Genomic DNA, 15,116 nt, shown 5'->3' with positions numbered 1-15,116 from the left:
CCACGAACAAGTTCTGTGAGTGAACTTGCAGTAAGCCATTGATTGAGGAAATCATTTAGCCTTTCTAAAATATGTGCACTGAAAACTGAGTTTGATTCAGCATTCTTGTTTGCCATCTATTCATCTATTGTGGCATCTATTCATCGTCTTTGACTGCAGGTTGTGGTTGAAATGTCAGATCACATGGCTGGCTATCTGATTGTCAATGCTGTTGTGATTTTTGTCCCCTCAGATCGTTGGCATCCCGTCCCCTTCCTCCCTGTTTAAGCACATAGTTCCAATGATGCGCTCTGAGAGCATGGAAATCACAGAGTCCCTCGTTCTAGGTCTCGGCAGGACCAACCCAGGAGCCTTTAGGTAACTCCCTTCTTTCCCTCTCTCCGGGATAGAATAATGAGTGTGCCCATGAGCATGAGCGAGGCCGAGCGGGGTGGAATAGAGGCTGTCCGAGTTTCCTTCCAGCCCCAGTCAGTGCATTTGAGCTATCTCTTTCTTATCTTACTCATCTTCCTCCGCAGTATTGTTCTCTGACATCAGCATTTTTATATAAATGATCAAGTCATGGGTGGACTCTGGCTTTTAATTTTTTTTTCCTCAGTCCTATGCAATGAAGCACACTTTCAATTTAAGTCAAAATGTAAACTAGGTTCTATCTAATCTTCTGTTGCTGCAAATACTGGCTCAGTAAATAACTGCCTGTGCTAACCAGTTATTTTTGACTGTCTCTGTAGTAACCTCAGGCTAGCCTGCTGTATAGTAGAATATTATCAGTCCATTAGTGGTGTGCTGGGACAAAACAAAGAAGGGGGAGCATTTTGTACATAACCATGTTTCAACGCCGTGAAGTATACGTAGTTCACAAGACAATGGAATAAAAACACTGATAATATTTTCTTCTATCAATATGGATGCCATGTTCTGCAGTTTGCAAGTGTTCAGTTAAACAGCTGATTGAAACACCAAGATCTGTTTAAAATGATAGGCTTAGCATTAACACTGTCAGTTCCTGCTATCTCCATAAGTATTTGCAAACGTCAGATTCCACCCATTTAGCTATCAGTGCCAAAAATGTGTACCATTTTTCTTCTAGAGAATTAATAGAGGAGTTACATCCCATAATTAAAGAAGCACTTGAAAGAAGGCCAGAGGTAAGCTGCTGTGTAGTTTCCCACCATTAAATACATTGTTCCACTGTACCCTAAATAGTACACTAAAAGGTAGAAATTAAGAAATAAAAGATTGATGTGTTTTGTTGTTATTGTTTGTTTGCTTGCTTTTGCTTTACAGACAGGGTCTCACAGGTATCCCAGTGTTATCTGGAACTTACTGTGTAGACTAGGCTGGCCTCAAGCATAAGAAATCCATTTGCTTGTGCCTCCCAGGTGCTGGGACTAAAAGCATGCACTGCCATGCCCAGCTGTCTGGTGTATTTTAAACTCGCCTTTTCACATGCAAACTATCTCCCCTGTCCAGTATAAAACATAGGACACATAGAAACCCAGGACACAAAGCAGTTGGAAGGTCACCGCAGCTCAAGGGAGAGCAGGACGCAGGCTCTGCCCAGAGTTGGCAGGTTTCCCGGGAGTGACCACACAGTGAGTGATTTCTGCTTTTGCAGCCTCTCCTCTCTGTGGCAGCTGTATCAGTTGCCATGGAAGCATGGACACATTCATAGATAACTGTCAGTAGTCAACCATGGATGCTCTCCAGCGAACTTTACTCAACAGGCTACGGTGGCCCCATTCGACGGTCCTGCTTCTTAGATCTCACATATGCAGAGCTGAAACATTCAGGAACAGTAGGGCTTTAGGAGCTAGGAGTACGTAGGCTGTAGTTACATCAGTTTGGTGTGGCACATGGATATGCGCTGTGGAAGTTCATAGGATAAGGCCTCAGGACTCCGGCTGCATTGTCAAGAAGACCTGGTGCCTGGGCTGATCTTGGGAACATTTTTCCCAGTGGACAAAGGCATCGTAGGCAGAAAAACAACATTTACCTATATTATAAAAGAATCCAGAAATTGCTTCTTTTCCTGTACAATTATTTGTATTGTAAGGGAAAGTAGTTATTAGGCTTGCTAGCTCGATATGAAGCATCTCATCAAAGTGGCTTGGTTTTCAGTCTGTCCTGTAGTCTAGTGGCTCCTGACAGATTGTGATATCTGAGAATTTATGCAAGGATCTTGCTGAAATTTCACGGGTAGGCCTATCTGGTGAGAATCCCCGGGGCAGCGTTTAACATCTGTTTCTGTGAAGCATCTTACATGCATTGGCTGCAGATCCCTGTAGAGAAATCTCTGCTGGGAATGTTGGGGTGGTGAGGTTCCCTGAGAAACGAGCGAGAGCTACTGTCCCGTAAAGAAAATTTTGAAGCCACACCATTGCTCCTTCCTGTCTTTGCTTCCACCCCATAGGTTACAGGTTTGGTTTCAGAGTGTGGTGATGTTGTTTTATGCCAGTTGTGATTTGAGAGTCTGCAGCCCACTGTCTCTTCCTATGGAGATAAACGGAGTGGTACAGTTAGAACCCCACAGATGCAAAGGCATCTGGTAGGACCCATAGTAAGAAATGCTGTTTAGTTCAGAATGAGTTTCTGTAAACCTGAAAAAGACCCCAAGGAAGCAGTAAGCAAATGAGTGAGCAAATGAGCCTGCTTCCTGGAAGGCAGGAGGGTGAACGGCCTGCAGAAGTGAAAGATGGAGACATTTAACTGCTCTGGATGAGGAAAATCACTTTGTAAATGAGCCGAGGTAGATTCGAAAGTGACACAGGCGGTTCTCTGCTCCTGTCTGACTCGGAATTGGCACCCCAGTAAAAAACGGTTTAGTTGATATTTTAGCCAGTGCATCCCTTGTCTGTTCATCCCACAATGGGCCATGCTTTCCTTTGCTTTTGTTTGTACTTTTTCTTGCAAAAATTAGTTAAATGTGACACAGGCTTGAGCAAAACCTTGGTTTTTATGTGTTAGGATTATTTTCTGTGCCCGGTTTTCTGCGTCTTAGGGATTCCCCATGACTCAGACTTTACAAATTCGAACTTCTGAAACTAGCAGGTTGACAAATCACCCAAGAGTAACTGTAGGGTTTTATTTCTGCCACACATAGGCAGGATTTGGCTTATAAAAGGCCACGTGGTTTGATTTGGCTCGTTAGTTTCACACCATCCCTAGGCCTGTCCCTTTGAGACCAGAGCCAGCATCATCCTAGGCATCCACACGGCACAGTCTGTGTAATGGTGACGAGCCCCCATCTCTCCCCGGCATTCACACTGTTGACTTTCCGAGTCACATCGGCAGGTTCCTATGAGTTTACTGGAGTGTCTTCCTAATTCATATCTTTGTGTGCTTGGAACAGAATATGAAACGGCGCAGGCGTCGAGACATTTTACGAGTACAGCTGGTACGGATATTTGAACTGCTGGCGGATGCTGGTGTCATTAGCCACAGGTGGGTGTGGGATTCTGACATTCAAAACTTCAGGGTGATTAGAGACTGTTTCCTCCATGGAATATGGAGAAAAACACCATTGCAACAAAAACACCTAATATACACGTCAACATGTGTCAAAAACTAGCTCTGATGTGCCCATGCCTTTGATATTCGGTTGGAGCCTTGATTTCCAGGAAAAGGCAATAATGTGGACTTTTCTTGCCCCACTTTGATGATAAATAACCTTCTGGGGTTGAGAAAAACTCACATGTTCAATGGCTAACTATTTTAAACAAGGTATGCAAATTTCTTCTGAAGTACTGTGGTTGATCCTGCTGGGGAAATTGTGACTTTTACAAACGGAGCTCACAGCTGTTTACCCACCATTCGCAAGCTGAGCCATAAATCCCAGAGCTGTTCTTGACACTAGGACCAAGCCCCTTGAGGGAACTCGAACAGTTTCCTTTGGAGGGTAATGGTGTCACCTGACCTTTGAGGCAAAAAGTAATGGATCTGACCTTGTGTACCAAAGGAATCTGGAGAGAAGTCTCCATGGAAGGAAAAGGTCAGGAGTTTAACAAGCGTAATAACAATGTGTTCAGGCATTTGTCCTGGCTGTTTCTGAACATGCCTAGCACCCTTCCAATCTAGCATCAGGAGCTTGTGACAGACTCTCAAAATAGAGGCTCTGTGGAAGAGAGTTTTAAAGCCATAGATTCACTTTTCTTTCATGTCGAATGGAAAGCAAAAGAGAACATATGATTAAAGGCCGTCCACTTGAAATTATGAGAAATAAAATTGAGTTTTGTGGACTTGATGGCAAAGCAAGAGTGTGTATAACGTGAGCCTCTCACAGTCCCTTTAACATGGCAATAGAGGATGGAGCCTCTTTGAATGCCTCTGGTTTGGATAACGACCAAACATTGGTATATTGAAAATGAACTACAGAAGCTAGACCCATGACTGAGCAGTAATTGTTTTAGAAAAAAGCTATTTTGATTCTTTTTTTCCTTTCTAAGAGAAAATCAAAGGTTGTCACTGCTGTGGATTATGTCCTCCATCCCAGTGGGATGGGGACATTTTAAATGCCAGGGAGACAGGGACCTTATGTACCTGGTGTGTACAGAAGCCACTCAGTAGATATTTAAGAGAATGGATGTTCTTGTCTGGTATAGGTTGCAGCCCACTAGTTGGTCATGACTTGAAGTCAGAAGCTAGGTCATCCGTTAATTCAGCACATGTTTATTCTTACAGATAGATATTTTCAATGATACAACTAGTAAAAAAATTTTTTTATCTTAAAAATATTATGTAGAAGTAAGTACTCTCTCAATGTAATGAGAGCTGACTTTGATAAATAGAAATGAAGTACCTTTTGATTTATATAGCAGGCACTTATTGTCCATAGGGTCATTTTGGGCCTAATGCCTAATATGGGCTCTCATTGAAAGATTCTGTCATAGGCCTGGATATATAGCCAAGAACTGACAGGACAAGGCAGGAGTCTAGACTTCTGACTCTTAGTAGCTCCTGATACTGAGGTATACATCTCTTGCCTCATTAGGAATCCAAGAGCGGGCTTAGGGCAGCTGTAGGAGTCTAAAGCAGTCTGAGGTGCAGCGCCGTGCCTTGAGTTCCTTTCAATAACACCTGTCATCTCAGAAGGCTGAGGATACACACCTGGTGGATAAGCAGTCATATAAGGATGTGTTAGGAAGAGCATCGGAGACAGGAGACTCACTGGAACTGGCCTTCCTTTCTACACTGACACATTCCCCAGTCCCTGAATCCCCCTCCCACACACACACACACAGGCCTCCCACCTTCTTACCACAAAGCTATACATGTGAATGGAGAAGCAGTAATATTTAGTTTTTGTAAAAGTTAGGTATGAAATTGGAAGATATAAATTGCAGTTGCAGTTGCTTGAAGAAGTCCCACCTACTCTTTATACGTAAGTATTTAATCCTGACCACCTACTATTTATACATAAGGAAGCCAAAATCACATTCATTTGATTGTTCTGTCTTTAAAGTGTCATTCTGCCACATGCATACCAAGTGTGCTTGCTCTGTGTCCTTCTGACAGTGGTTATTTCAGTTGGGACCGAGAGTCATATCTTCTCTCTGTTTTTCTTTGCCCTTCTCAGTGCAAGCGGCGGCCTTGACAACGAAACTCACTTCCTCAACAACACCCTCTTGGAGTACGTAGATTTAACTCGACAACTTCTGGAAGCAGAAAACGAGAAGGACTCTGACACACTGAAGGATATCCGATGCCATTTTAGTGCCTTAGTGGCGAATATCATTCAGAATGTTCCGGGTAGGGTCTTCCGTTTCTCAGAGCCTTCTGGAATGGGAAGAGGCAGCCTGTCTTCCCCCGCTTGAGGTTTTGGTTTTAAGGAAGTAACTTGTGGGCTAGATGATGGTTCAGTGGGGAAAGGCACTTCTTGTCCCAGACTGACCTGACTCTTGCCCCGGGACCTACACTGGTCTGCAAGTCGCCCGTGACCACTACACCAGTCTGAGGCATGTTCATACATTTATACACATATGTGCATGCACACTCCCACAATGCATATACACACATGCCTAAATGTACTATTTTTAAAAGCTTCTAACTTGTGAGCATCCTAGGAGACTGTGTCAACACAATGTTGATGGCAAGTGATTGAAATCAAGAAGTGATCAGCCCAGTAGGGATTTCCAATGATCATCTCCTTAGACAAGTTTGTAGTAGATGCAGTAAGCCAGGAATGTAACCCGAAGTGATAATTGAGAATAAAGCTGTGCCTGCAGACTGAAGGAGGAGTGCAAATGATGGTATAAGTTAAAGCAAGCGGACAGTGCTGCCGATGGGTTCATTTAACAGATGCATGCCTATTTTTGAGTAGGCACTGAGAAATATGCTGTGAAGATTGATCTGTACAACTGTGCTTTTACAAGTCATAAATTCTTTCCAAACTGTGTTTTAAATAGATGGCTGGATGCCTTATGTATACAGGATAAGTTTCTTTTCCCTCTCCCCAAATATGGCTGTTTTGTTATTTTAAGTAGTCCATACTAACCTTTGGCTTTCAAACACATGAGTTGTATTTTTAACAGGTTCTTTTAGTACATAATTAGACTTGTTAATTTTAAGCACAGGAGCCTGACTTTGTTCTTTGAAAGGAAAATAATGTTACTTGAGGTTCAAGAGAGTATTTATTTTCTTTATATTTTCTGTGTGGAGAGTGATTAGGATAAAGATAGATTTAGTTTTGTTACTATACACTTTTCCCACAGCTTCCATTATCTTGACTTATTAGATATTGTTGAGTTTCTTAACACATACTGATGCTGGGAACATATAGAGTAAGTGTGCTGGCTAGTTTTATGTCAACTTGACACAGGCTAGAGCCGTCTGAGAAGAGGAAAGCTCAATTGAGAAAATACCTTGTAAGATCTGTTTGTAGAGCATTTAAAAAAAAAGATTTATTTATTTTTATGTGTATGAGTACACTGTAGTTGTATAGATGGCTGTGAGCCATCATGTGGCTGCTGGGAATTGAACTCAGGACAGCCCACTCGCTCCGGGCCTCCCTGTAGAGCATTTTCTTAGTTAGTGATTGCTGGGGTAGGGGCCAGCCCATTGTGGGTGCTCCTGTCCCTGAGCTGATAGTGCTGGGTTCTATAAGAAAGTAGGCTGAGGAAGCCATGATAAGCTGTTCTGTGAAAATGAGTGCAACAGATCCCCTTTCCTCCCCAAGTTGCTTTTGTTGGTGGTGTTTCATGGCAGCAACTGCCCATCTAAGGCAGTAGGAGAGAGCTTAAAAGGCAGAAGTTCCCCTTAACTGTTAGGTTCCAAACTGAACGGCTCTGCAGAGCCCTGCAGGCTTCTGGCACCTCTGTCGAGGGGCACCTAGACAACAGTCTGCACATATACACATGGCTTGGAGTAGATCTGTTCTTCTTTGCCCTCACGTCAAAATGTATGTTTGATGTGTGGTTCCTTTTTACAAAAGCAGATTTTTTTACTGGGGAGAAAAAAAAATACAAATTTTGAAACAGTATTTTACTAGTCAAAAAGCCCTTGTTTAGCAATGAATCCAGCCCCCGTGGTAAAGCCTCCCTTGAGTTTGTCAGACAGCCAGGAAGAGGCGGGTCCTGACTTGAGCTCTCTCCCCGACTCCTTGAAGCATCCTGCCTGACGGCTTCAGGTGTATTCAGATGCACTTTCCTTTTTCTGTCCAGTGGCCTTCGGTTTGTTTTTAGTAGCTGACAGTCAAGTTGGCGTGCCCCTCAGAACGAAAGGAAGCAGAAGTAACTCTGTCTACCTGTGCTCCTCTTCACAGTGCACCAGAGAAGGAGCATCTTCCCTCAGCAAAGCCTGCGCCACAGCCTGTTCATGCTGTTCAGCCACTGGGCGGGCCCCTTTAGCATCATGTTCACGCCCTTGGACAGATACAGTGATAGGAATATGCAGATCAACAGACATCAATACTGTGCATTGAAGGTACCATCTTTGATCCCTCGTTTCCTTCTCACGGTGTTAGGAGTTGTCTCTGTACTACGTGAGACCGTGTGCAGAAGAGGCTTTCTTCTGACCGCCAAGTGTTAGGGTGTAAGTTTGTCTGCCACACGGATAGCTTTGTTTAGGTACCTAAAATACAATGCAAAGGAGTTCCAAAAATCTCTTAAGATTTTTATTGTTGTATTGTTAAAAGATTGAGGATTCCCATTAAGAAATACATTTTGTTCATAATTAAGCGTTCTTTCTGTTGGTCTTCTTATCTTTAAAATGCATGGTTAATTCAGTGTGGTGATAAACTGCTTCACTTTTAAAGTTACTGCTAGGCTAGGGGCTATAGCTTACTAGCAGAATGCCTGCCCAGCATGTGTAAGCCCCAGGTTTAAACCCAAAACCACACAAAAAAAGCGACTACTATTATATATCTATACAACAGTATATATCTGTGTACTGTTACATATATTTATTTTTCACATAATACTTTCATATTATGGCGGGATACACATGAGTGGAAATGCCTTGCCTCTTCTCATTAAGCAGAAACCGTTGACCTCTTAAGTGTTTTAAATGTAATTCTGATATTATCATTTGAAGGCTATGTCTGCTGTACTGTGTTGTGGCCCTGTTGCAGATAATGTGGGACTGTCATCAGATGGCTATTTGTACAAATGGCTGGATAACATTTTGGACTCTCTGGATAAAAAGGTAATTTAACCATCCCTTTGATGTTTTATAATAAATTGCCATCACACTGTTTGCAGTTGTCAACCTCTGAAATAAGTCTTCCTTAAAATAGGATAGAATTATGTGTATTAAAAATATAAGGGTGGCGGGAGATGGCTCAGTGATTGAAGTACTTGTCAGGCAAGCTTAAGGACCTGGCTTCAAATCCCTAGCACCCAGGTAAATGCCAAGCTGATGTGATGGCCCACTTATAACCCCAGAAGATATCTGGGCTTGCCAGAGCAAGCTGACTAGCTGACGTCCCATTACTGGTGGGCTCTGGGTGCATTTGAGAGGCCCTGACTCAACCGACTCAGCATATGTGTAACCACAGGCTTTTCTCCTTGTGCCTAAGTTTCCAAGCAACAACTTGGGAGCTTACTTAACATCAGTGCTTACGTCCTTAAACTTGGCTCATTCCCACCAGCTTGTAACTTACTTAACTCATTATTCTGTGTTTGCCACATGCCTGGTTAGTTACCTCCTCTCCGGGTTACACCTCAGACTTCCGCAGAGCCTAGGTGTTCCCAGAGTTCCCGTCTCTCTACCGGAACTGCCAGCTCCTGTCTTCCTGCCTTTTGCTAATAGGCCCTCAGATTTTTATTGATAATGCTTCCACACAGTACACAAGAGATTATCCCTACACATATGATACGGAATTCAATAGGATGTATCATCTAAGAAAGTTGGAATTCTTCTTACTCATGTGAATAATTTCCATTACCCTTATATAGTGCAGGATTAATAAGGTGCTGTATGTATTTTGCAATAGGATTCCGTCTAAATAACTATTAAAAATGAGTACACTGTGTACCCTTTGCTGGTTTTCTTTTTTTTTTTTATCACTGTTTTGACTTTTTTTGAGCTAATTGTTCTTGTATGTCCCTGCCCTCCCTCCTCCCTCACCTTATGCCCTTGCTGTTACGCAGTGCACACACCAGCTTCACAATATAAAGTGTGGCTTATCTTCCCCCACAATGGAATTATTGCAAATACTAATAAGACTTGATAAAGAGTCATTGAAGAAGGCACCATTCATTTTTCTGAAAGCACATAAGTCTGTTCACATTCATCGGCTGCCTTCTGGCTCTCTCTGTTGGAAGAGAGAAACTCAAAAAGGTTTGCAGGGGCCAGCAGTGGTGGTGAGTGCCTTTAATCCCAGCACTTGGGAGGCAGAGGCAGGCGGATTTCTGAGTTCGAGGCCAGCCTCGTCTACAGAGTGAGTTCCAGGACAGCCAGGGCTACACAGAGAAACGCAGTCTCAAAAAACAAAAACAAAAAAACAAAAAAAAAAGGCTTGCAGGGAAAAAAAAAACCATGCACCTGCGACCCCATCCTCACTCCCACCCACCCCTTACTCTTGTTGTGAGTAGACTGGGAATTAGCTGAACAAAAGGAGATTGGAATTTGTGATGTTAAACAATGAATATATGCTGTATCAGTCCCCCTGCCTTCTGACTCCCTTCCTGGCGTTCTCGCCCTCCCCCAGGTTCACCAGTTGGGCTGTGAAGCAGTCACGTTGCTACTGGAGCTGAATCCTGATCAGAGCAGCCTGATGTACTGGGCCGTGGACCGATGCTACACTGGCTCCCGGAGAGTAGCAGCCGGCTGCTTCAGAGCCATTGCCAACGTGTTCCAGAACAGGTATCCAGTCCACATGCGGCGGCTCAGATCCACTTGCAGCTGTTTGGGTGTCCTCTTCTCTTCTCTTCTCTTCTCTTCTCTTCTCTTTCTGTCTGTCTTTCTTCCTTTCTTTCTTTCTTTCTTTCTTTCTTTCTTTCTTTTTTAAGATTTATTTACTTATTACACTGTAGCTGTCTTCAGACACTCCAGAAGTGGGTGTCAGATTTCATTATGGATGGTTGTGAGCTACCATGTGGTTGCTTGGAATCGAACTCAGGACCTTCAGAAGAGTAGTCAGTGCTCTTAGCCACTGAGCCATTCTCTCCAGCCCTGGGTGTACGTTTTCAAGAAACAGTCTTTCAGAAATATTAAGAAACCTGTCTTTTTCTTTCCTTGACTGCTAGTGACATTTAGCCAATAAAGGATAATGGTCCCCCTGTAGTTTAAAAAAAAAAAGACAAAAAACAAACAAACAAACAAAACGGCAGTCACCTGTAGTCGTAGAAGATGGCCACAGCCTTACCTTAACCTGCCGTGTGGATTAGCTGGTGTGAACATTTCAGACTTCGCCTTTCCTAACATGTGACATTTGTCTTCAGGGATTATCAGTGTGACACAGTGATGCTCCTAAATCTGATACTGTTTAAAGCAGCTGACTCTTCTAGAAGTATCTATGAAGTTGCCATGCAACTCTTACAGGTTCGTGTACAAACAATAAAATCTAACTGTACTCGGGATTTGACACAATGATATTTTTACCATTAAAGCATTGTAATATTGATAGTAAAGCAGGATACTAAGTTCCGATTGTCAGTAGAAATACAAGCAGTATAGATACTTAAATCTTTAGATAATACAAGCTCTTCAGAACTGCCCTACAGAGGATTATATTAGCACGTGTGAGTGTATTTTGATATTTACAAGGAGTCGCCAGTTAGGGCTGATGTATGAGAGAGATTATTTCTCTTTGACAGATGAGAATGGAGTGGTTTGGGTTTTTTGTTTTGAGTTAATTGTTCTAGTAATCTCGTATTAACTCTTTATGATATCCCTATAACCTTTCTTAGCTTATCATTATTATCCAGTGTTTAACTAATTGATAATGAGGCAAGAAGCCTTGAAAAAAAATTTTTTTTAAGAGGCCTTAAAGTGGGATTGGAGTGAATGCTGATATTTCTTTCTTTCTTTTTTTTTTTTTTTTTTTTTTTTTTTTTTTTTTGAGACAGAGTTTCCTGTCTTTGTAGCCCTGGCTGTCCTAGAACTCACTCTGTAGACCAGGCTGGCCTCAAACTCAGGAATCTGCCTGACTCTGCCTCCCAAGTGCTGGGATTAAAGGCATGCGGCTCCATGGCCTGGCGAATGCTGATGTTTTTAAAGGCTCTAGAGCAGTACACATGCACCTAAAACAACTAGAGAACCCCACCCATCTGCCCTCCTCTGTCCTTCTTGTACTGTAAGTCAAGGGCAGGTATAGTTTATAGTGTGTCCAGTGATTAGCCAAGAGATGTTTCAATGGGCTTTTTCCATTTGCACATATTTCGTGCAATTATATTTTTAGCTAGGAAAGTGAGTATCAATCTTTTTCAAGTCATTGCACAGTAAGTTGCTAAACCTCTATCAGACTGTACCACGAACTCACGTCGCTGGTGTTAAGGTATACAGAGTGTAAAACCTCCCAAGTGACGGTCACCTTCTGCAGACATTCCAAGCACTAGAAATTAGCATAGTAATGTAATAACTATATAGATTCTAAACTGGAATACTGTATAGGATAAGTTTCTTGTTTTTCAAATTAGAGCTGAACCTTAGAGGACCACACACATACAAAAAGTAACTGACGTTGACGAAATTGCTTTCCTGTAGATCCTGGAACCGAAGATGTTTCGCTATGCTCACAAACTGGAGGTTCAGAGAACGGATGGAGTCCTCAGTCAGCTGTCCCCGCTGCCGCATCTGTATTCTGTTTCTTATTACCAGCTGTCTGAGGAACTAGCCAGGGCATATCCAGAGCTCACTCTTGCCATATTCTCAGGTTGCCCAACGAAATGCTTTCTATTTCTTTTGCAATAAGCTCTAACCGTGTGTGTGTGTGTGTGTGTGTGTGTGTGTGTGTGTGTGTGTGTGTGTGTGTGTGTGCATACAAATGTGTGCTTGAATGGTACATGCATAGGGAGGTCTTGGGTTAATATTGTTTTTTCCTCACTCTCCACCGTGTTTGTTTGATAGGATTTCACTGATTTCACTGGACAGGGTGGCCGGCCTCTTGTCACTACCTCCTCAACTTCAGGATGAAAGATAGTGCTGCTTTGGCCCACTCCCTTGCCTGTGTTTAGGATCCACACTCACATCCTGACATTTGCATGGCAAGCATTTACTGACCGAGCTTGCTTCTGGCTCTAAAAGACGATTTTTAGAAAGCTTGTCTGACAGAGAAGGGTTTTTCAAACCCATCTATCTTGCTATTTAAATCTGATGGTGTGGTCTTGCTTTTTGAGAAGAAAGAAAAAAAAACGACATCATATATAATGTAGGGGTTTTTGGTTTTGCTTGGCTCTTGTTTTAAACAAAGTAAACCTTAAATTTGTCAGCTCGCTGGTTCCTCCATCACAGCCAGCTTGGCACCCCTCCACAGTGCCTTCCTTGTTGGGTACCTAGTCACACCCACCATCCACTGCCAAATCTACTGTACACCAGTTCCCGTTCTCAGCCCTCTCCCCAGGAGGCCTTGACCTCTGTGAGTGTCAGGTTTCTGCCTGAAACTCAGTGGACACTTCTGGCTCTAGCTGCTCTGTGACCGCTAGTCTTCAGGCCCTTGGCTGTTCACAGCTGTGGATGTTAGCTGTTCTCCGTAGGTTTCCATTCTACTCTGTCTTGGTTTCCAGGCACTTACTATTTCCTGGCTTTCTTATTTCTTTTCTGTCAACTTTAGCGGAGGTTCGCCCTCTCTTCATGTTGATGTTGCAACACTGCAACCTGGGAAGACTCCCATCCATCTCCCTGAAGGAGTCAAGCCCAGACATGGCCCCAGTTCCTACACACTTGAGTTAGGATCTCTTCATTCAATCTCTTTTAAAGTGTCAGAGTTTGCTTTTCATGCCCAAACTGTCCAGTTTGTATGTGAACTGCGCAGGTACTCCATGCAGAATATTTGTCTTTGTCTTGAGACTCTATTCCTACTGTCATCTTGCTCGTTTCAGAGGTGCATGCGGTTCAGTAGTGTTAAGTGTAAAGTAGGTCTCTACAACCCTTTACTCTTGCAGAATTGAGACCAGCCCTTAATAGCTTTCCCCATTTTCCTGCCCTTTGTCCCCCTCTACCATCTATCTACCTTGTGTTTTATGAATTTGACTACTGTGGATAAGTGGAATCATATGGTGGAATTTTATGTACGTGGCTATTTTGCTCAGCACAGTGTCTTCTGGATTCCTCTATGTAGCGTGTTTTTTTCATCTTTTCTGGCTGTATAGTATTCTAGAGCCTGTGCATCACAGTTTATTGTCCCATTCTTTCCTCTGACAGCCATTTCAATTGCTTCTGTGTTGTTATGCGCAAGTATTGCTTTGAGTCTCTGTTTTGAATTGTTTTAGATATACACCCAATGACTGGATTAGTTGGATGGTAGAGTGTTTCTCTAAGTTTTTGAGGAGTCACCATGCTGATTTCCATACAAGTATTCAACATCTTATAATCTTGCCGAGAGCCTGGAAACATTTATTTAACTGCCAACTGCATTTTGTATTTAAAAAACAAAACAAAACAAAAAACTAAGCATGGCTGGTCAGGGTGGCACACATCTGCAATTCCAGTTCTTGGGACTGTGAAGTACAAGGCTAGCCTGGGCTACATAGAGAGTCACTGTGTGAGAAGATAAAAGAAGTGCTTTGTGTTAGCCAGCCTTTTAGCATTGGGAAGTGACTGACATGCCTTCCTGTTGGCCCAGAAGCACGTGGGATGATGTTGGGTCTTCTCTTTGATATTCCTTGAACCAGAGATCAGCCAGCGGATCCAGACAGCTCACCCCGCGGGGCGGCAGGCCATGCTTCATTATCTACTGCCCTGGATGAACAACATCGAGCTGGTGGATCTCAAACCTCTGCCCTCGGGGAGGAGGCAGGATGAAGATGAAGATGACTCCCTGAAAGACAGAGAGCTCATGGTGACCAGCAGGCGCTGGCTAAGAGGAGAGGGCTGGGGATCCCCACAGGCCACCGCCATGGTGTTGAACAATCTCATGTACATGACAGCAAAGGTATCAGGGTTTGTGTTCATCATGACTGCACCATTTGGGAATGGGAGTGGGTACTAAGGTTAGAAACTGATGCTGAGCCCGTCTGGGACAGACAGACAAAACCTACAGTATAAACTCTATTCTTCCTTTAATTCAAGCCAGATGACCGGTGATGCTGGTCTTTAAATTCCCTGGGGTGACCAGGGGGGTAATGGGGGGGGCGGAGAACAGTCATTCCTCTAATGTTTGGAAGAGATGAAACTTTCTGTAGCACTTTGTGGATTGACAAGTTTGGTTTTTACTAAGCAAGCGTCCCTGAAGTGTCTCTCTTATGTGCTGTTTTCAGTACGGTGATGAGCTGGCCTGGTCGGAGGTGGAGAACGTGTGGACCACCCTTGCAGATGGCTGGCCAAAGAACCTGAAAATTATTTTGCACTTTTTGATCAGCATCTGTGGGGTGAATAGCGAACCAAGCCTCTTGCCTTACGTATGTATTCAGAGTCCATTTTTTCCCCCTTTAGATGTACACATTTACTGAATTATCTGTCAGGGTATGGATTGATTGCCCCAGAGGCAACTGAGAATGGGGTGAGGACAGCCAGGACCT

The 15,116-nt window shown here is 43.2% G+C and overlaps 1 protein-coding gene across 18 annotated transcripts in view; it reads left to right on the top strand.

Annotated features, from left to right (window-relative positions):
• Fryl (FRY like transcription coactivator) overlaps positions 1-15,116 on the top strand; it is a 239,220-nt gene that overhangs the window by 166,286 nt on the left and 57,818 nt on the right. For all 18 annotated transcript variants that reach the window (XM_031342660.1, XM_031342658.1, XM_031342654.1 and 15 more), the window contains 11 exons: positions 233-357; positions 1,091-1,148; positions 3,353-3,444; positions 5,576-5,748; positions 7,760-7,920; positions 8,530-8,640; positions 10,148-10,302; positions 10,881-10,980; positions 12,145-12,313; positions 14,271-14,530; positions 14,856-14,996. In XM_031342660.1, the coding sequence (XP_031198520.1) occupies positions 233-357; positions 1,091-1,148; positions 3,353-3,444; positions 5,576-5,748; positions 7,760-7,920; positions 8,530-8,640; positions 10,148-10,302; positions 10,881-10,980; positions 12,145-12,313; positions 14,271-14,530; positions 14,856-14,996 (1,545 nt within the window). The remainder of the gene's footprint in view (positions 1-232; positions 358-1,090; positions 1,149-3,352; positions 3,445-5,575; positions 5,749-7,759; positions 7,921-8,529; positions 8,641-10,147; positions 10,303-10,880; positions 10,981-12,144; positions 12,314-14,270; positions 14,531-14,855; positions 14,997-15,116) is intronic.

This window comes from Mastomys coucha, unplaced genomic scaffold (genome assembly GCF_008632895.1).
Source record: "Mastomys coucha isolate ucsf_1 unplaced genomic scaffold, UCSF_Mcou_1 pScaffold22, whole genome shotgun sequence".
Lineage (NCBI taxonomy): Eukaryota > Metazoa > Chordata > Mammalia > Rodentia > Muridae > Mastomys > Mastomys coucha.
The sequence above is the reverse complement of the archived record's forward strand: the minus strand, read 5'-3'. Positions and strand labels throughout refer to the sequence as shown.